Below are 20476 nucleotides of genomic sequence, written 5' to 3'. Positions count from 1 at the left end.
TCTCTCTCTAAAGCATTGCTTTATTATCCCATTACAATAGGTTATCTACATTTTCACTTATCCCAGTATATTTTCTATTTCACTTGTGATTTATTTTCCACACTTTGGTTATTTAGGAACGGAAGTCTAAATTCCACATATTTATGTATTTCCCAAATTTCCTCATTTTTTCATTGTGATTTTGCAGGATTTTAATCATGAGGTTTCTTTTATGACCTAACATATTGTCTAGCCTGAAGAATGCTCCATATGGACTTAAACAGAAAGCAAGTATGTTTTAATTGGGGATTCAAGACCAGCAGAGGTGCTCTTTCACAAGAAATTTACATCTTACTACAGGTGTTAAAAGCAGCCTGGGGTTAGCTAGAAACAGTATTTATCAATCTTTTTCACATCATGGCATACAAAAAAATGGTAATATTCACAAGGAATACTGGAGTCAACAGAAGCAGCTCCTATGCAACTTGGGCTCTTCCAGGCAATAGCTTAAATACAGAGAGGTGAAAGGAATACCTAAGCACACTTATAACTAGAGTGACCATATGCTCCAGGTTGTTTGTTGTTCAGGTATGACTACCAGTTACTGCTTTTTCAAAAACCTTCCAGCTTGGATAATGGATTATGATTACACTATCTATAACCCACTCAGAGTAATACCAGCCTCTACTACTACTAGGTTGGGAAGCCAAACTACAGTGTTACTCCCCCAAATGGTTCTTAACCCCGGCTGTACATTATTTTACCATAATTTATGAAAGCCAGTGCTCAGTTCTACCCTTCAGATTCTGGCTTTAGGCATCTGTATGTTTAAAAGCTCTAGGGTAGATTCTTTTTTGAGTAAGGGTTAAGAATCATAGCACCTAGTTTGGATAGAGGCCACCATGCAGTATCATATTGTTCTACTTTCCTTAAGCAAAATAACTAATGAGAAACAAACTCTAGTCTGTCCATTCTTAATTCTTCTCCTGCTCCACCCAACCTCAATTTCTCTCCAACAACCTTAAGGGATAACCTTTGTTACCACACCCCCCACTACTCAGAACTGGTGAGACTGCCATGTTTTTCACTTACCTTATGTGGTTTGATTATACTGACACTTATGAACACCTACTAATCCCCTACCCATCTCCTATTTTCCAAAAATACCTATAAATTGCTGTTCTTTCGGTGGTACTGTTTCTTGTTTTCTAATGTTGCTATATTTGTCTGCATTTCTTTAGCCACTTTAATGAATTTTGGAAAAGGGAAGGCTTCATCTCACCATTTTCCAACCTTTTTTTCATCATTTGGTTTTTATAAGAGAGCTAGTTCTAATTATTTTCTTAATGTACACTGCTTTTTTTCTTGTTCTTAGTATTCAGCAACCTCATCAACAATCAATTCCCATTTTCCATTAAATAAGAGAAAAAATAAAAAATAAAAATAAATAAATAAATAAATAAAAAAGAGAGACACTTCCCTTCTGAATCCAAGGTTACCTTGGATTCAGTCAATAATAGTATTGGCTAAAGGTTGTAACATGTCTCACCAGCCATTCAAATTGTCATTCAAGCTCTTATTACAGAGGACAAGTAGGAGCTTTGGAGGACAAGGAGGGTGAGGAGATAGCTTAGGGGAAATATCCTGAGTTGTTTAGGTCTAACTTTTATCTGATACTAAGCTTATACATAATCAGATGTTGTTAATGGCAAAATTAACAGAAAATTTCTATGCTTTTAACAAATCTCCACTATCCTCACCTGAGTATTTTCTAGTCAGGGTATAAATTCCAGTGTGGTACAAACTACTGGCCTCTTCTAACAATTATCCAATTAATTATCCAATCAATTACCTGCCACTAGTAAAAATTCTCGTTCACCCTAATTCACAAGTATTGAGGACCTGTTCTGACTGGTGACTGAGGGAAAAAAAAATCCAAATTTGGTGGAAAATGCTCATAATTCTTCAACAATTAATAAATAATTAATAAATAATAATAAATAATAAATATAATAAATAATAATAAATATAAATAATAATAAATTAATAAAAATCTGGACCCCCCCGCCATCATGTAATCTCACCCAACTCGATGCAAAAAATTTCCAGTATAAATAGGTAATTTAAATAGAACTTTAGAGATGGATATAACCAAATCAAACTTTTTTAAGGCTGGTAATTCTCAGTCATATAATAAAAGGTCACTATGTCAAAATACACTCTTTGTTCTTCCCATATTTTCTACAGGATTTGTGGAGAAGGAGAAATGAAACTTGAGAAATTCTAAATTCATTCAATAAAAGCAAAAAAGTAAACCCAAATATTTTGTTGCACATCCCATTAGTAAATCAGAAACCATTTTATATGAGGGTGTTTCAAATGTTGTTAAAGTGAAAAAAAATGTTTAGCTTATTTAAAATTCTTGTTTAGGATCAATTTTAAGTATTTAGTTCCTTAGCCAGTAAAATGTTTTTTAATCTTTTAAATATATTAGGAAATGGTTTTGTATTTTATATATTCTCCATTAACTATAATCAATAATTTAATCAATTATCCAAAGTACTTTATTTGTGAACAATGTTAAGAAACTGATGAAAGCAACTTTGTATAATTATGCTTTGTTTTACAAATTCAAAGTAATAAATATGTTCATTTTCTTATTCTTTCCAAAGGTTCAATTTATAAAAAGCTATTACTGCTTTAAAATTTCAAAACACAGTCTGTGCTTAGTAACATTTTCAAATTTGTCTCTAAGAGCCTGGTGCTATAAAGAGAAGGAGGGAAGGTGGTTGGGGACAAGAAAGAAAGGAAGAGAATATTCTTAAAATGAATGTTGATAAAATTAAGAGGAATAATGGGTTCCATCAGTTAACTATATAAAAACTTCATGATGTTTTAGCACAACCTGGTGGTGATTATTTTAGGTACAGCAGATGTCAGGAAAATAAAATTTTCTAGTGACTTTAAATCCACTTACGGTAATACCCTTTTAATTCACAAATTTAAATATAGACATTCAGAGCAACCATAAAAACATATGCCTTATTCTTAAAATGGCATTTCGAAGAAAGGAGTTAGCCAAAAACAATAGCAAAATTACATGATTACAGTAGGCTGACTGTGCACACGATATCCTTTGAGTAAATGTCAGAAAGTAAAATAATCACAGTTCTCTACTGTCATCAAATTATTTTTAAAACCTAATTTTGGTACTCCTATGAACAAAAGTACAAAAATCTTTTTATGATGAACTGCTTAGAACAGTATAAACACTACTGTTTCGTTTCTTCAGCATCTTTCTCTCTAAAACTCTTCTGTACTTCCTATAGCAATTACTTTGTTGGGGCAACTTAAGTCTAAAAAGGCTTTATGCGAGTGGCCACTGGTTACCGATGTAAGTGCTTGTTCTTTTTTTTTTTTTTTTTAGTGCTTGTTCTTTTTAAGAGAAACTGTATATTGTTCACCTAGATGGCATTTGGCATACTAGTCTTCAGCATGTACTAAAGTTTATTAACAAATGTGTGGGATAAGATTATTCTAATATTTAAAGTATGAACAGTAACATTCTTTTAGAAACAAAGCAAACCTAATAAAATTTGGTATTATCAAAATCTTGTTCTGCTCTAGCTCTTTCCATTATTCCATACTTCTTCTTCCTATATGAGGGTAAAATACCTGAGAACTTACTAGATAGTGAACCTCCCAATATATTTAGGAAGATTTATTTTGAATGTGTTAAATGTGTTCAGTATAAAATAGCATACATAGGTAAAATGCTACAAGAGCTTAGAATGTAATTGCAAAGATGTGTTTTGTACATTTGTCAAGTATTTACAAAATTCCTTTCTCCATCTCACTCATTCTATAATATTCACTACCAGCATTGACTCCCATATGCTCCCTGGGCTCATTTGAAGTACAGGACACAGTAAATTATTTGACTGATGACTTTCTCCACTCTCCTAAAGGTGGTATATAATCAGTATCATTCTAGATGCCTCAGGGAGTTAGGGCTTAATTCTCTCCCGGAAATCCAAGTAAGAAAGACTGATACACAATAGCGTACCTCCTCTTCTTCCCCAAAATACTCTAGCCTTAGAACCATAGTATATCTATTTTGTTTTCATAGTATATCTATTTAACTAATGGCAGACTGTCCTGTATTCGTAACCACAAGGGACAGTTGTTTGAAAACACCCAATTTTATACATTTAAATCTTATTCTCCCTCATTATATTTTTCTTTTCAGTCCCTGCCTTTGTCAAGCTCAGTATACATCAATCTCAGTATACATAACAAGTCACCTTTTTTGTGACTTCTTACTGATTTTCTAACCAGAAACAACAAAAATCTTTGAAGGTCTTCTGGAAATTTAGAGGCTACCTACCATTTCTTGATCTTAATATAAAGCACATATAAATTTTGAGTTATTCTGTTCCTATGAACTCATGATGAAAGATGAATGATTTTCATCAAAAAGGTGGTATGGATTTTGAAAACCTTTACTTGACTCTCTTAAGAGGATAAACAAATGCTAATAGTTGATAAGGGTTTTGTGATACGTGCTAACTGGAAAATTCTTAAAGTTCAGGGGATCCCTGGGTGGCGCAGCGGTTTGGCGCCTGCCTTTGGCCCAGGGCGCGATCCTGGAGATCCGGGATCGAGTCCCACGTCGGGCTCCCGGTGCATGGGGCCTGCTTCTCCCTCTGCCTGTGTCTCTGCCTCTCTCTCTCACTGTGTGCCTATCATGAATAAATAAAAATTAAAAAAAAAAAAAAAAAAAAAAAAAAAAAAGTTCATATTACTAAGCCACAGCAAATACTTTTAAAAGGATCTCATTCCAGGCTGGAGGGACCTTTTTTTAAAATTATACTGCAATGTAATTTGAAACTAAAGATAATTTTCCTTGCTAACACTGTGGAACAAGTTTGCTTAGCTTCTTCAGTGGTTTGACTTCTTTCCTCTTAAGCTAATAGTGACAAAGATCCTAAAACAAGAATCTCTTGAGTTTTAAAGAACTATCCCAACACATTTATACATTGGAACACTAGTCATACTACTCTATACTATAGACCACAGGCTGACAAACTTTCTTTGTAAAGGGTCAGATAGTAATTATTTTAGGTTTTGTAAAGATGTAGTCTCTGAAACAATACTCAACTATCACTGTTGTACAAAAGCAACCACAAATCATGAGTAAAAGAGAAAGTATAACTGTGTTCCAATAAAACTTTATTTATGGACACAGAATTGCATATTAATTTTCTTAAAATATGCTTTCTTTTTAATTACTTAAAATTGTACACAATCCTTAGCCCACAGGCCATGAAAAGCAGGCAATGGGCTGGATTTGGTTCATAGGCCAGAACTGGCTGTGCCTTGTATGGACAAAACCACTTAAATTCCAAGTCTTCAAAGACTTTTGTTTTTTAGATCTCTCATTTTAAAACTTACACCAGACAAGTTATCTACTTTCTGGATAAATATACTCACATGAGAAAGAGAAAATAATTCAGAATACATATCTCTACTTAAAAAAAAAAAAACCAAAATCTGCAAAATGAATGTTTCATCTTAAAACATATAATTAGGAAACATTTAAAATTTTTATTCTATGCAGTATAAAACAATATGCATAGATTTGGTACATAATTTCTTGGTTTGTACTTTAAGAAAAAGACAATGAGGAAAAGGTTTATAAATTTCTCCCTTTTATAAAAAGTTGCAACTGAAATCAGCAATTCCTTGCATGTACAACCATCAACTCTGAATATGTGAATTATACCTAGAAATTGGAATTTACCTAGAGGAGTTGTGGGTGCTCTTTTAAAATGTACAATTATATCATAGAACACTATGACTTCTACAATTTGGGACAGTTTTGAATATGAAACTCCTGCCTCCATATATATAAGGAAACAAGAATACTCTTTTTCCAGTCATCAAGTATAAAAAAAACTTCACAGTCTGATTTACCTTTATCAAAGGTAAAATGATTCACTGCTACATTTCATGGATTATTTTGATCCTCAGTAGTTCCTTAACACAAAATACATTTTGCATGAACTTTTATCTGTTTGGGTTTTCCAAAGCAAGATACTAATACAAAATGAACTGAACTGACAGAAGTCCATGGGCTAAAGAAAAAGGAATTAAATATAAAATGTTCACCAACTTTATCCTTTCTAATTTTCAACAGCGTCAGGTACTGAGACCTAATTGGTGTCTTGTGTCTATCCATTACGAACATAACTCAATCTTCTATTTTAATTCTCCTCAGTGTCATCTTTTCCTTGGTGCTTTACTGAGCGACGTAGAAGATCATTTCGTCCGACTTCCATCATCTGTTCTTCCCAAGATTTCATTTCATTATAATAACGAATTTTATCATCATTAGCAAGTTGAATATATACCTGAGAGAAAGTGTGACTGTTAAAATGATTTCTTTAGAAGAATCCTTTACAATTAATATATGGAATGTTCCATATACTCTAGAAATCACCTTACTGTTCTACATGTATAAAAAGGGACTGAAGAATGTTTTTTTGAGATAAAAGATGAGAAAAGGGCCAGAGATAAAGATTTTTTTACGAATTAATAAAGTTGGTAAAATTTTAGGGCTTGGGATATGGGAAAGGAGAAGAGGCAAGGAGTAATCTTCACTGAGTAGAATGAACACTAAGTTATGAGTGACATTGTTTTAAATACCAATTTTATTCGCAGTTAAAAAGTAGCCAAACTATTTCTAAGGATATAAAAATAATATTAAAATACTTTAACTGTGTTACTAATGGTACCAAGTTGTTTTCACATGAATCAAGCCTTGCCCTAGTATATTTTCTCACAGATATTCTAACTAGACACTAGAAACTAAAACCATACTTACTTGCTTTTGAGAACTAGAGAGATTTTTCCAGTTTTCATTTATAGTCTTCAGCTTTACCTGTAAAACACATGTTTTAAGCACCAGATACAGAAACTTAAGTGGTTAAAGTTTTTACTATTATCCATTCTAAAATCATTCTAAAATCTCAGATATCAATAATCACAAATTCTCATCAGCCTTAACTTTCTAAATAAAAACTACTAAACTGTTAAAACACAGAAAAAAATGACTGAGATAAGGATATTTATCCTTTTTATTGAGATAAAATCAACATGTAACATTTTATTAGTTTCAGGTGTAAACCTGATTATTTATTTGTAAATACTGTGAAATGATCACCACCATAAGTCTAGTTAACATCTGTCATAATAAAATAGTTACAAAAGTTTTTATGATGAGAATTTTTAAGATCTATTCCAGGTAACTAAAATATGCAATACAGGGCAGCCTGGGTGGCTCAGCGGTTTAGCGCCACCTTTGGCCCAGGGCATGATCCTGGAGACCCGGGATTAAGTTCCACACTGGGCTCCCTGCATGGAGCCTGCTTCTCCCTCTGCCTGTGTCTGCCTCTTTCTCTCTGTGTCTCTCATGAATAAATGAATAAAATCTAAAAAAAAATAATAAAATATGCAATACAGGGATGCCTGGGTGGCTCAGCGGTTGAGCATCTACCTTCAGCTCAGGGCATGATCCCAGGATCCGGGATCCAGTCCCGCATCAGGCTCCCTGAGAGGAGCCTGCTTCTCCCTCTACCTATGTCTCTGTCTCTCTCTCTCTGTCTCTCATGAATAAATAAATCTGTTAAAAAATAAAATATGCAATATGGTATTATTAACTATAGTCACCATGTTGTACATTACATTCTCAAGACTTATTTAAAATTAGAAGTGTGTGTCCTTTGACCATTCTCACCCATTTTGAGCCCCAATCCCAAAATCTGGCAAGCACCAATTCAGTTTCTGTATATATGAACTTGGTTGTTTTCAAGATTCCAAATACAAGAGATCATACAGTATTTGTCTGTTTCTGATTTATTTCACTTAGGATAATGCCCTTAAGGGCCATCTGTGCCATTGCAAATAGGAAGATTTCATTCTTTTTGATGGCTAAATATTCCACTGTATATTTGTATATACACACCATAGTTTATCCATTCATTCATCGATAGACAGTTGGATTGCTTCCATGTCTTGATTATTGTAAATAATGCCCAATGAACATGGGGGTGTAGCTATTTTTTTGAGTTAGTGTTTTTGGTTACTTTGGATAAATATCCAGAAGTAGAATAGTTGGATCATACGGTAATTCTATTAATTTTCTGAGGAACCTCATACGATTTCTATAGTGAGCTACAATTTACATTTCCATGAAATATGTACAAGGGTTCCCTTTTCTCAGCATCATTGCCAACACTCATTATTTTTTTTTCATCTTTCTGAATAGACATTCTAACAGGTGTGAGGTGATATCTCATTGTGGTTTTGATTTGCATTTCCCTGATCATTACCGATGCTGAACCTACCCGTTAGCCATCTGTAGGTCGTCTTTGGAAAAATATTTATTCAGATTCTCTCCTCATTTTTCAATTGGGTTGTACAAGTCCTTTACATATATTAGATATTAAGCCCTTATCAGCTATATGATTTTCAAATATTTTTCTCTCATTCAGTAGGTTGCCTTCTCATTTTGTTAATGGCTTCCTTTGCTGTGTGGATATATCTTTTTTGACTCAGCAATATTAATATTTAAGTATAAACCTAAATTCCTAGGATAGACTAACTTCAAAAACTACATTTTTCTTTTTTTTTTTAAGATTTATTTATTTATTCATGAAAGACACAGGGAGAGAGACAAAGACATATGCAGAGGGAGAAACAGGCTTCCCGCAGGGAGCCCGATGCAGGACTCAATCCTGGATCCCAAGAGCCAAAGGCTGATGCTCAACCGCTGAGCCACCCAGTCATCCCCAAAGACTGTTTTTATTTCTTCCCTGTATTTTAATGTTTTATTCTAAAATTTGTGCCAAAGTATTTAAATGTAGCCATAGGAACAATACAACACTAGTTCTTAATTCTACTTAGCTGAACTTAATTTTATGACTTGGAAAAAGTCATTATTACCTCCCTTAGGCTTGGTTCTTCATTTATAAAATAAAGGGATTCAGGGAACCCATGGCTGGAGGAGAGGCAGAGAGAAAAGAGTCAGCACCCCTCATATACCTTGTGCTCTTGCTCCCAGAAAGCAGAAACTGAAGAAATGAATGGGTAGAGAATGAGGGGCAAAGGGAGACACAGAGGGGCAGAAGGCAAGTGTGAAGGAGAGAGGGAAAACGGTCTGAAAAGTAACTGTTTAAAGCTAAGAGAAAATCACCAGTGATTTGAAGGAGAAGCAGAATGAGAATAGTGAACTTTACTGTTCTGAGCCCTAAATTTCTTCCATCAACAAAAATGGAGGTACCAGATAGTATCTGAGACTACATAACCATTACCTTTTGAACATTTTAAAACTTACTTTTATAAACACATCTAATATACTCCAGGAAAGTTACTCATTAAATAATTGCTCTCTTAGCTCTGGAAGGAATTGCTTTAATGCTCTCAAGTCTTTCTCTAATTAACTTTTTATTTATATTTAATCCATAAAGTTTTATATTCACTGAATTAAACAGTAATTTACAAAGCTCTATCCCTAAATGATCTGAGCTTTCACCTAAATAAAATAATCCATTAAAGAAAATTAAAGAGACGGAAAGATGTTTACTCCTAAAACCTATTAAACATCATGTGTCCATCATGTGAGGGACACAGTGAGATGGTACCAGCTATGAACCAAGAAAGATCTCACCAGTAGGCAACAATTATGATGCCTTGATCTTAAACTTCCCAGCCTCCAGAATTGTGGCAATACCTTTCTACTGCTCATTTTTTTAAGAAAAATAAACGAATAAACATTTTTAATGGCATAAGCCTACATGGACAAAATAACAGGAAAGAGCACTACCAACACAAAATTTTAGAAGCTGAAAAGCAGGTGGAGAAATGGTAACTGACTTACCTAACCAATAAGGCAGATTCCCAAGCTGGCATTGGGGAAAGCCAAAAAAGCAAACCGGTTTATAATGCAGAATTCCCAAAAAGCTCAGGAATTGGCAGCATCAGATAAGAAGAAAACAGAGGTGAAAGTTGGGCTTAAAATAGGAGACTGACTGAAATTCACTTGAAAAGGAGATTAAATCCCCACCATGGGCAGATTCTAGGATTTATCCTCTCAAAAGGGCAAAATAGAGCTATTCTGTGGTTCCCAGGTATAGCTGGAGCCAGTGGTGTCATACTGAAAACAAGGAGAATAAGTAAAACTATATACAATATCCCAGAAAGAAAAGCAAAAGAAGCTACGAGAAAGCAATACAGAAAAGAAAATGAGAGGACCAGCTCAGAAGACTCTCTTTTAGAACAGAGGAAAAAAAGGGGGGAAGGGAAGAAAAAAGAAAGGAGATCACATTCTAACAGTCAAAACTGTTTTATATTTCTCAAAAGCAATACCAGGAAGCTACAAGAGAAGAAGGTATATTTTTAAAATTTTGAAAGAACACGATTCCTACCCTAGAATTCTGTGCCCAAACTATCAAACAAATGTAAGGATAGAAATTTTTTCAGACATGCAAAAAGTAAAAAAAAAAAACTGATCTCCCATGTACTCTCACTGGGGAGATGCTGTAACAGAAATCAGTAAACCAAGAAAGACAACAGAAGAAGCAAAAGCAAGTGTCAACTGTGCACTAAGCATAAAAGGCCACAACCAAACTGGAACAAATCAGAGCTTCACACTGAAACCGACAGAATAGTGAATGCATCTAAATGCATTGAAAGCTGGTGAACACCTAAGAGTTTAAAGCTAAACTACTGATAGTGTATAAAAAGCTAAGGAAACAGAAACACAAAATATAATGAACTTCGGTAGGAATGAGTTTTGTAAAAAAGGAAAAATAATCATAGCAAATGGCACACCTTACTATGACTAACATTTACATAAATCATAACAACATAGTAGATACTGACCTAACCAAAATTATAACTATACTGGGAGGCAGGGGAGTGGAGACATGAACAATGGGATGAGGAAGTATTAAATGTTGGTCTTAAATAGTGGGAGGTAATGCCTAAAATATAGATAATGCTTCAAATTGGAAAAAAAATCAAGAAGTAACAATATAAGGTATTATTTAGAAATATGGAGGTCAATACCACAAGAATGAGGTAACAGTGAAAGGGTTCTGCTTCTGGAGTAAGCAGTATGACAGGGCTATGAAAATTGGTCCCTTTCATAACAAGTCTTATTTTGATTCTTTTAACTGTGAGGATGTATAACCAATATTTTTTAAATGATTAAAAATGACAATTGCATTAATTTTAATTTCCCAGGATAGAGTCCCTCAGCCATTAATTAAGCTTTCTGAGTGATTCTAAGGTGCAGTCTGAGTTGAGAACTACAGATTTAGAAGAGTTCTCTAGCATTTAACTTTCTTATCCTGGTAAGAAAACTAAATCCTGGGGCGCCTCGGTGGTTCAGCCAGTTAAATGTCTGCCTTCAGCTCGGGTCATGATCCCAGGGTCCTGGGATGGAGCCCCACATGGCAGGGAAGGGGGGGGCCTCTCCCTCTGCCCCTCCCTCCCCACTCACGCACACACACTCTCTTGCTCACTCGCTCTGTTCTCTCCCTCAAATAAATAAAATCTTAAAAAAAAAAAAAATCCAAAGTAAGTCAGTGACTGAGCAAATTCCAACTAAGAAAATAAACAGGCATGTATTTTAGAAGTGTAAAGTCATAGAAGCCAAATTTTAAAATCCCAAGGAGTAGGGTACCTGGATTGCTCAAAAGGTTAAGCATCTGGCTCTTGATTTCAGCTGAGCCCCATGTCAGGCTCCCTACTCCCCCCTTCCCTCTAGCCCTCCCCTCATGCACTCTCTAGAATAAATAAACCTTTAAAAAAATAAAATCCCAAGGAATATATCAGTGAAAGTATATAGCCAGGGAAGTCTGTGTCACATATACATTAATCGAATGTTCAACAGACTTGAGAAATTAACTACAGATCCAAATAACACAAAATGTGGCAGATTGGCAAAAGCCTTCATCTCAGATTGATAAAAGAGTTATGGATAGGGATCTGAATGCTTTTCTTACCTATCATATTATAAAAGAAAAATACGATTGCCCATTTGAAGCTTCTAAGGAGGAAATAAAGAATAAGCCACAGCAGGAATGACAAGCTTTTTATTTTGACACATTCATATGATGGTATTCATGTGTATAGTACATACCCATGGGCATCACCGAAATTTTATTAAAGAATATAATATGAAGCAATAAGTTATATTCAAATCTCAGTATAAAATACTGTTACTCTACTCATTCTTTCCCAGTGATTACAAAATAGTTAAGAATTGCCAGATAAGAAGTCTCCAGAACTTTTTCAATTTGAAAATGTTATTTAAATTTTTTAAAATTGCCTATACATATATTGGCCACTAAGTACTCAAATTAATTGTATGTGGAAAGAAAAAGGGTTTTCCTTTAAAAGAGATACAAGAAAGAGGACCTTATTTGTATAAAGTACTTATTTATAATAATTTACTACTGTTCTTCACCTCCTAACATATGGCATCTCTACAACTGTCTAAATATTTTAAAAATCAAAATAAGCAAATATTTAAAAACAAATGGGGTTCTGTTTTACCTGTGATGTACCATCCTTAGTTTCCTGGAACCTTTCAGCTATAAAAATGTTATAAGCTGAGCGAGGTCTTTTAGGTTTTCCAAGCATTGTTAACTCCTGAGTAACAAAAATGGAAGAGTTAGAGTTTTAACTTCTGTGAGACTTAACTTTACCTACAGAAACTTTATTCACTACTATGCATTATGGAAAGTTTCTGTAAGTCAGTGTTATGATTCTTATACAAACTATCTGTGCATTCTTAGGATGAGAATTTTTTTGATAGCACCAAGTTTTGAAAATTGTAACAGATTTTAGGAGTTCTTTTCCATATAAAAACACTTCCTTTACATATTATTTTCATGGTCTCCACAAATGGAATAACTAAGCATATATGTACAAAATCTTTTTTAAAGGTTAAAACAATCTCAGCTTCATCCTTACAGGACACTACCATCTCCAGGTCACTACATGCCTCTACCACAACTCATGAACACTAGACTACCTATTTAATAAGATTGAGCATCTGACTTCTGACATCTGACTTCCTGAGCCGAAGCTCAGGTCAGGATTTCTGGGTCATGGAATTGAGCCCCGCATCACGCTCCACACTCAGCAATGAATCTGCTTGAGTTTCTCTCCCTCTGCCTGCTCTCCCACTGATTCACATGTGCTCTTTCTCTCTCTCTCAACTAAATAAATAAATCTTTAAAGGAAATAAAAGGCAGGGGTGCCTGGGTGGATGAGTCAGTGAAGCAACTGCCTTCGGCTCAGGTCATGATCTCAGGATCCAGGAATCAAGCCCTGCATTGGGCTCTCTGCTCACTGGGGAACCTGCTTCTCCCTTTCCTGCTCTCCCTGCTTGTGCTTTCTCTGTCAAATAATTAAATAAAATCTTTAAAAACAATAAATAAATGAATGAATGAATGGCTTTAACCTATGTTTTAAATGCAAAAATCAGTTTTAGCCACAGGGAACATAAAACACAGTGATTTCATTTTAATTCCAGTGTATTTGTTACTTCTGATACTTATGTACAGTCCCAGCGATCAGTGGCCTAGTACTGAGTATCCTGGGGAATCAGTACACGTATGGGATTCCTATACCTAGCAGATTCAGGGCCAGGAAGAAAGTATCAGAGAAAAAAAATAAAAAGTGCTAACCTCTGCAGAGCTAAAAAGTGAGAAAGCTAAAAGAAGAAATAGTGTAGCAGTTTACTCCATGAAAGAGGTAAGGCTGGAGCTGCAACAGAGGAGATGTAGGACTTCAGCTGGTGAAGAAGCCTTTTGGTGAGTGGAGAGCGAAGTACAGTATCTGTTTGAAAAATAGGGGCGCCTGGGTGGCTCAGTCAGTTAAGCATCTGCCTTTGCCTCAGGTCATGATCCCAGGGTCCTGGGATCGAACCCCGCATCAGGCTCCCTGCTCCTGCCAGGAGTCTTCCTCTGCACCTTCCCCTGTTCATGGTCTCTCACTCTCTCGCTCTTAAATAAGTAAATAAAATCTTTAAAAAAAATAAATAAAATAAATAAATAAATAAATAAATGGAATATGAAGACAAGAAAGAAAAAGGAAGAAAAGAAACATACGAAAGGGAAATCCTGTATCACCTCCCAATCCTCATTTCTGGTCCTTCCCACTCTTAACACTGAATGGGTGCATTAAAGAGGAAGGGAAAATAAAAGAGGGAGAATAAACTTTAATACTCACACCTCCAAATACCATCCCTAAGCAGACACTATTTCTGTTATTATCTTTCCTGGCTTCCTTCTACCAATTGAATCAGAAGACTAGATGACTATCTAGGTTACCTACTTTAAAATGGGTGAGTCCTCAACTCTGGTGCTAGGAGGACTTGACATTAGAGTCAGGGAGAGAAATGTTGGCATCACATTAAACTCTCAAATCTATTTTTCTAAAGACATAGTTTTTAACGCTAATGACCATTTTCTTTTTCTTTTTTTTAAAGATTTTATTTATACATTCAAGACAGAGAAAGAAAGCATGAACAGGGGGAGAGGCTGAGGGAGAGGGAGAAACTGACTCCCCACTGAGCCAGGAGCCCGATCGATGCAGGACTTGATCCCAGGACCTGGAGATCATGACCTGAGCCACCCATGTGCCTCTTATGACCATCTTCTATAGTTTAAGTACTAGACCAGCAAGCTGACCACCTCATACCTAACACTGGTTCCATACAAAACTGTAGTCTATCAAGCAATAGAATTTATGTTAATTAATAACCTTAAGCTGGGAATTACAAATTTGAACCATGTGGGGTTTTTAATAAGGAAAAATAGAATTTCATCTTATAGGTACTTTTTCCTTGACTAGATACAATAAGTCACTTCTCTCTGATGCGTTAATGAATTCAGTCTATTCAACATTCAGAATAAAACTCACCATTATTTATAAAACAATTCAAATCAGTAGGTTATTCTAGACAAGACCCAGAAGAAAAGATTCTTGTTACTCCTGATTTGGCTGTTTCCTGACTCTGTTCATACAGCTTTCATACTAGTCCTAACTACGTATCTTAAATTCAGATACATCTGAAAGTAGTAACAAGGGTTTCCAAGACAGACTCAACGCCAACTGGTACTAGTGGCAAAAAAGAATTATGTCGTTATTTCCTAAATGGAATATGCCTTATGACATTCTACCATTTAGGGATATATATCAAAATAAGAAAAACTCGCCTATTCATAGTTATATAAATTTCAGTCCTTTGCCAAAGGAAAAGAATGTTTCATTGATACTCACTCTTTTTTTTATTAATGCTTTCTTTTTTAGACGTTTTTGCAGGATTTCTTTTTCCAAAGACATGATCTGACTTGGAGTTAACTGTTCTTGAATTCTGTTTATCTCTTCTTTGTATGCCTGCCAGTCTGCCCTATAAGCATCTTCATAGATCTATAAACAAAAAACTCAAATAAGAAGTCAATAAACTACTGCTGATAGTAGTACGTAATAGCACACCTGCCAGGGAAAGACAACTGCATGACTTCATATAAAGACAGACTGAAACACCAAGTGGAAAACGTGCTCTGGAATCACATGTATATGGATTAAAAACATGTATCTTTCACATACATGCTAACCAAGGCGAGAGTTTAACAATTAGTCTTCAATTTCAGATTGCTGCCAAACCCTCCGTCACCACTGCCATATATCCATATTCTAATCATTTATGTGAATCTGAAGGTGTGAAGTTCCTTTATAGATAATGGGTGTTAAAAAAAATTTGTTTTGATCCCTCAAAGGACATGACTATTGTTCTTAACTGCAGAATAGTTAGTCAGCAATGCTGAAAACCAATATGCTTACTTTTTTCTCTGATTCAGGAAGTTCCCTCCAAAGTTGGGCGATTTTTCTAATTAGTTCTGAATTTTTTGCATCTACAGATTGGAATAAAATGAAAAAGGTCACAATTTTGTCTCAGGATTAACTTCTAAAGACTTCTAGGAAAGCATAATCCATTAGCTCTAAGTTCTATTACAGACGCCTCTATACCACACACAACTTAATACAATGATTTAGGTTTTCTTTAACCAACTAATTTAAATATGATAATTCATATTTTATCAAACATTCTTTTTTTTTTTTTTTTATCAAACATTCTTAAAATCTGTTATCTAAACAGTAAGAAGTATATCACATACCCACAAAATAGTCATCAAAAATTATTTGTTTAAGCAGTTGGGTAATCAACTTCTTCAAGCTCTTTGCTTTTTATTTCAAACAAAACTTTTTTCCCAGTCTTTCAAGAATTATTAAGTTTATAAAACTTGACTAAGGGCATCCCTGGGTGGCTCAGCGGTTTAGCGCCTGCCTTTGGCCCAGGGCGCGATCCTGGAGACCTGGGATCGAGTCCCACGTCAGGCTCCCGGCATGGAGCCTGCTTCTCCCTCCTCCTGTGTCTCTGCCTCTCTCTCTCTATGTCTATCATAAATAAATAACTCTTTAAAACAAAACAAACAAACAAACAAAAAAAAAACCTGACTAAACAGTAAAATACAGTTTTGATTCATGTAACATCTTGTATTTCAATTACAGAATTACTACTTGCAAACAGACTATTCTAAAATCAATTCATTCTTCCCCATTTCCTTCCTCATCTTAATTGGAATGCCGGGGATGTATGTAAACATTTTAAGAAACCACTAAGTTTGAACTATCAAATTTTAAAAATGTATTACTGAAACATGTCTCTTAAACCAGTTTTTTATAATGTGAGAATTTTCATTACAGCTCATTTGGTTTCCACAAGTGCCCCATGAAAGAGCTTTAGAAATCATAAACAAAGTTGACTATTATTAATTTAGTTACTATCTTTACACCACTATAGCCCCAAATGAAGGCCCACAGCCCTTCTAGGGAGCCAACAAACATCCTACCTGAAAATCTTTTAATAAGGAATGCAACCAATTTACAGTGAAAAAACTCTTAAAATTTGCAGCAATTTGTTTAGAGCTTTAGTTTACAAAACACATCCACCTAAGTTATTTCATTGCAACTCCATTAACAATTCCCTGAAGCAAGAGCTGAGAGAGAAAATGATTCATCAATGGTCCTCCAGGCTAATGGCAACTAGATCCCCAAAATTCAGTTTTTCCAGCCTCTTCCCTGGGAGCTTTCCACTCCACACACTGCTATTTCTAAAATACTTTCCATTAAATAAGTCAGGAGGATAAAGTCAATGATACTGTAACAGCGTTGTATGGTGACTGATGGTAGCTACACTTGTGAGCACAGCATAATGTAGAAAGCTGTGGAATCACTAGAATCACTGTTGCACATCTGAAACTAACGTTAATACTGTGCGTCAACTATACTTCAATAAAAAATATATACAGTAATTTAAAAAGAAGATAGGGATCCCTGGGTGGCACAGCGGTTTAGCGCCTGCCTTTGGCCCAGGGCGCGATCCTGGAGACCCGGGATCGAATCCCACGTCGGGCTCCCGGTGCATGGAGCCTGCTTCTCCCTCTGCCTGTGTCTCTGCCTCTCTCTCTCTCTCTCTCACTCTGTGCCTATCATAAATTAAAAAAAAAAAAAAAATTTAAAAAGAAGATAAAATATCTTCCATAAGCTCTCAATTATTTTAAAGGGATTTCTACTTGGTAAAAAATGTCATACTTCCTATTTTACGTATCACTAAAAGTAATGGTTATGTTTCCGCAGTCACCGGATGCTTTGAAAATGCGTATCAAGTTTGAAGTTTAACTTCTTAGTGACCTCTTTATCACTTCAGAAAAGAGTAAATGCTCCAAAACTCCTTACCTGGGTTCTGAGCTTTAAATATGGGTAGCTGTTCTTTAGAAAATCGAACGTATGAAGTCAGAGGCTTCTTTGGGTAATAATTCGCGGTGGATGAAAAACATCTCGGTACATACGCAAAACTAGGTACAAAGAAAACAACCGAGATCAAGTATTTAAGTACCAATATTCATTTGTATATGAACACAGATCCCAGATTAGATGTCATCAAGATGCTACAATGACACCGTGTTAGTAACATTTAAAACCCTGTCCTAACCAGAAGGAAGACCTGCAAAACTGAAGCATCAAAGCTCTTATCTACGCCTCCTCGGAAGGGCAAAGTGGAGGAGAGCACGTATACTTCAGCTCCTGGGCCCTGCCTCCTTAACGCCTGTACTGATGGCGGGAGAGTCTTGGCGCGATTTCGCAGAAAGCTCCGAACCGGTGCTACAAGGTTGGACAGTGCGGTGGGGCGGGGAGGAGGGGGGGGGACGGTGGAGAGGGGCGGGAAAGACTACTGGAGTAAGGCCTGGTCTCAAAGCCACCCTGGCAAAGTCGAGGTCTGAATCAAAGGGCCTAGACCTCCTGGGAGGGGCAAAAAGTACACACTCCAACCCCAGGGCGTCCTGGGCGCGCCACCTCCCGGGGTGGCAGGCGAGCGGTCCTACCTGAAAGGAGAGCGCAGTCGACTTCCACAGCCCGCGCAGAGGTCCGCTCCGGACTTTCCCAGGGCACTCAGCACGCTCCACACGCCCCGGAAAAGCGCCATTGCACCAGCCTACAGCGCAGCGACCGAGCGCCAATCTCGTAGAGCCCCGCGGCGCCAAGAGAACAACTCCAACAACGAAGACTAGAACCCGCGGGCGACCCTCTGCAGTTTCCTCTCATGCCCGCCACTAGCGAGGCACCATGGGAAATCCGCTAACATCCGGTTGGTAGTCGGGGGCGGGCAAGGCAGAGTTGACGCAGGCGTCGTAGCGGCTTTCCCGGTGGGCGGGGCTGCAAAGGAGGAGGAGCTCGGGGGCGGAGAAGGGAAACCGCAGCCCGGCTCGCCTGCGGAGGGTCCTGGCCTCCAAGGGGCGCAGCTGAGCCGCCTCTGACCCCGGCCCCCACCCCTCCGCAGTCGGTTCCTCCGCGGGGCCGGGAAGCTGATGGAGGCACTGCGGAGGTCTCACCCGGATAAGGCAGTGCTGGCTGGCGTCCGCCTGTGACGACCGAAAGGGCTAGTACGTAACAGACAATTTCACTGCGAGGACGCGGGGTAACTGCGCCGCCCGCGCTGCTCCGAGGTCAGGCTGGCGGGTTGTCGCGGGAAGAGCAGAGCCGCGCAGTTCAAGGCGCAGCTGGAGCTCAGGAGTGCAGAAATACTACTGGGGCGGGCGTAGGCGAGTGGCAAGCGGAGCGTGCTTTCAGACCTACAAGTGCAGATGTCCTTGCCTTGCCACAGGGCCTGGTCTGTGTGTGTGAGGCCCGTGAGTCTGTTCTCAACAAGTTCCTCACGGTTTAACAAGTTCTGATGCCAGTGGTCATGGGACCACAGTTAAAGCAATACTGATCTCGACCGTCCCCCCATCCACGGCAACTCTCCCAGACTCAGTCTTCAAGCCTGACATCCAACCCTGCTTAATTTGTGGGGAGGAGACTTAGACTGTTTAGTTGTGCAGAGACTCTAGACCCAGCCTTAACGTTAAAGTTTGATCCCGAAATATTGCATCCCCTAAGAATCAGGTGAGGATGTTGGACTATAGTTTTGCCAAAGTCCTGAGAAGGTGTGACAAATATGCCTTGAAATACTGATTGATACGCTGTACATTTTCTGTGCAGGCAATAGCATGAAAAAGACTGGGAAGACCTAAACTAAAAGTATCTAACGATCAGCTTTTACATTCCAGTTATTTCCAAGATAACCACCTCCTGAAACAGCCTCTGTTGGGTAGCTATAGTTATTAACTCTTAATTGAATAATTGAAAATTCTCACCCCTGTAATATTAAGCTGAGAGTCATCTGCCTTTCTGTGGTGGCTTTGAAACATTGGCCATTTGCTGCTACAAAGGACTAAGCCCACTTCTTCAAGTAGTAAGTAAGCAACTATCACTTTTTCTATTCTTTCTATCACCTATTCAGGCTCTCAGGGTTGAAAGGAACCTTCCAGGTCATCTGTTCAAACTTCCCATCTTGTCATAGAAGAAACGGGTTTTTTCTGATTATGTAACTATGTACAAGGCCCCAAACTCAGGTAAAAGACAAAATAGTTCCCCACTCCCAGTAAAGTCTAATGAGAGAAGCAAAGAAATAAAACATACTGCCAAGATAGAGGCAAATATAGGATACACTACCTTATAGTTACATTTTACCTGAATTCTAATATAATTCATTTCTCTATATTTTCTAGAATGTTTTTGTTCTTTCAGATGTTTGATAAGTTAAACTTCTTTTGGATATTTAAAAAATCTTTTTGTTGTTTTAAAGTGTCATTTTGAGGGGCACCTGGGTGGCACAATTGGTTAAGCAACTGACTCTTGGTTTCTGTTCAGGTCATGATCTCAAAGTCGTGGGATCAAGCCCCGTATTTGCGAGTTAGGGACAGATGGGGCTAGGTAGAGGGCCACAGAATCAGGCTCACAAAAATCCCAAAAA

General features: G+C 37.1%; 1 protein-coding gene and 1 long non-coding RNA gene across 10 annotated transcripts in view; one reads left to right on the top strand and one right to left on the bottom strand.

Moving 5' to 3' along the window:
* Positions 1-2947: 2947 nt before the first annotated feature.
* TFAM (transcription factor A, mitochondrial) lies at positions 2948-18996 on the bottom strand. 2 transcript variants are annotated; one of them, XR_012029368.1, is made up of 8 exons: positions 18507-18996; positions 17860-17978; positions 15904-15974; positions 15340-15489; positions 12604-12699; positions 6866-6922; positions 4785-6392; positions 2948-4577 (listed from the first exon to the last, which is right to left on the bottom strand). XR_012029368.1 is itself a non-coding variant. In XM_072823144.1 (7 exons), the coding sequence occupies exons 1-7, from the start codon at positions 18605-18607 to the stop codon at positions 6246-6248; spliced, it is 741 nt and encodes a 246-aa protein (XP_072679245.1). In that variant the 5' UTR covers positions 18608-18996; the 3' UTR covers positions 2948-6245. The 2 variants fall into 2 exon arrangements, 1 of the variants encoding a protein (XP_072679245.1); XM_072823144.1 differs by having other exon boundaries at positions 2948-6392.
* The window catches only part of LOC140631854 (uncharacterized), a 74132-nt gene continuing 71992 nt past the window's right edge, over positions 18337-20476 (top strand). For 4 of the 8 annotated variants that reach the window (XR_012029376.1, XR_012029375.1, XR_012029372.1 and 1 more), the window contains exon 1: positions 18370-20075. This is a non-coding gene — a long non-coding RNA (uncharacterized lncRNA). Of the gene's footprint in view, positions 20076-20476 lie in introns of all 8 variants that reach the window. The other 4 variants (XR_012029373.1, XR_012029370.1, XR_012029369.1 and 1 more) reach the window with 3 other exon arrangements.

The sequence above is a fragment of the Canis lupus genome, chromosome 4 (genome assembly GCF_048164855.1).
Source record: "Canis lupus baileyi chromosome 4, mCanLup2.hap1, whole genome shotgun sequence".
NCBI lineage: Eukaryota > Metazoa > Chordata > Mammalia > Carnivora > Canidae > Canis > Canis lupus.
The sequence above is the reverse complement of the archived record's forward strand: the minus strand, read 5'-3'. Positions and strand labels throughout refer to the sequence as shown.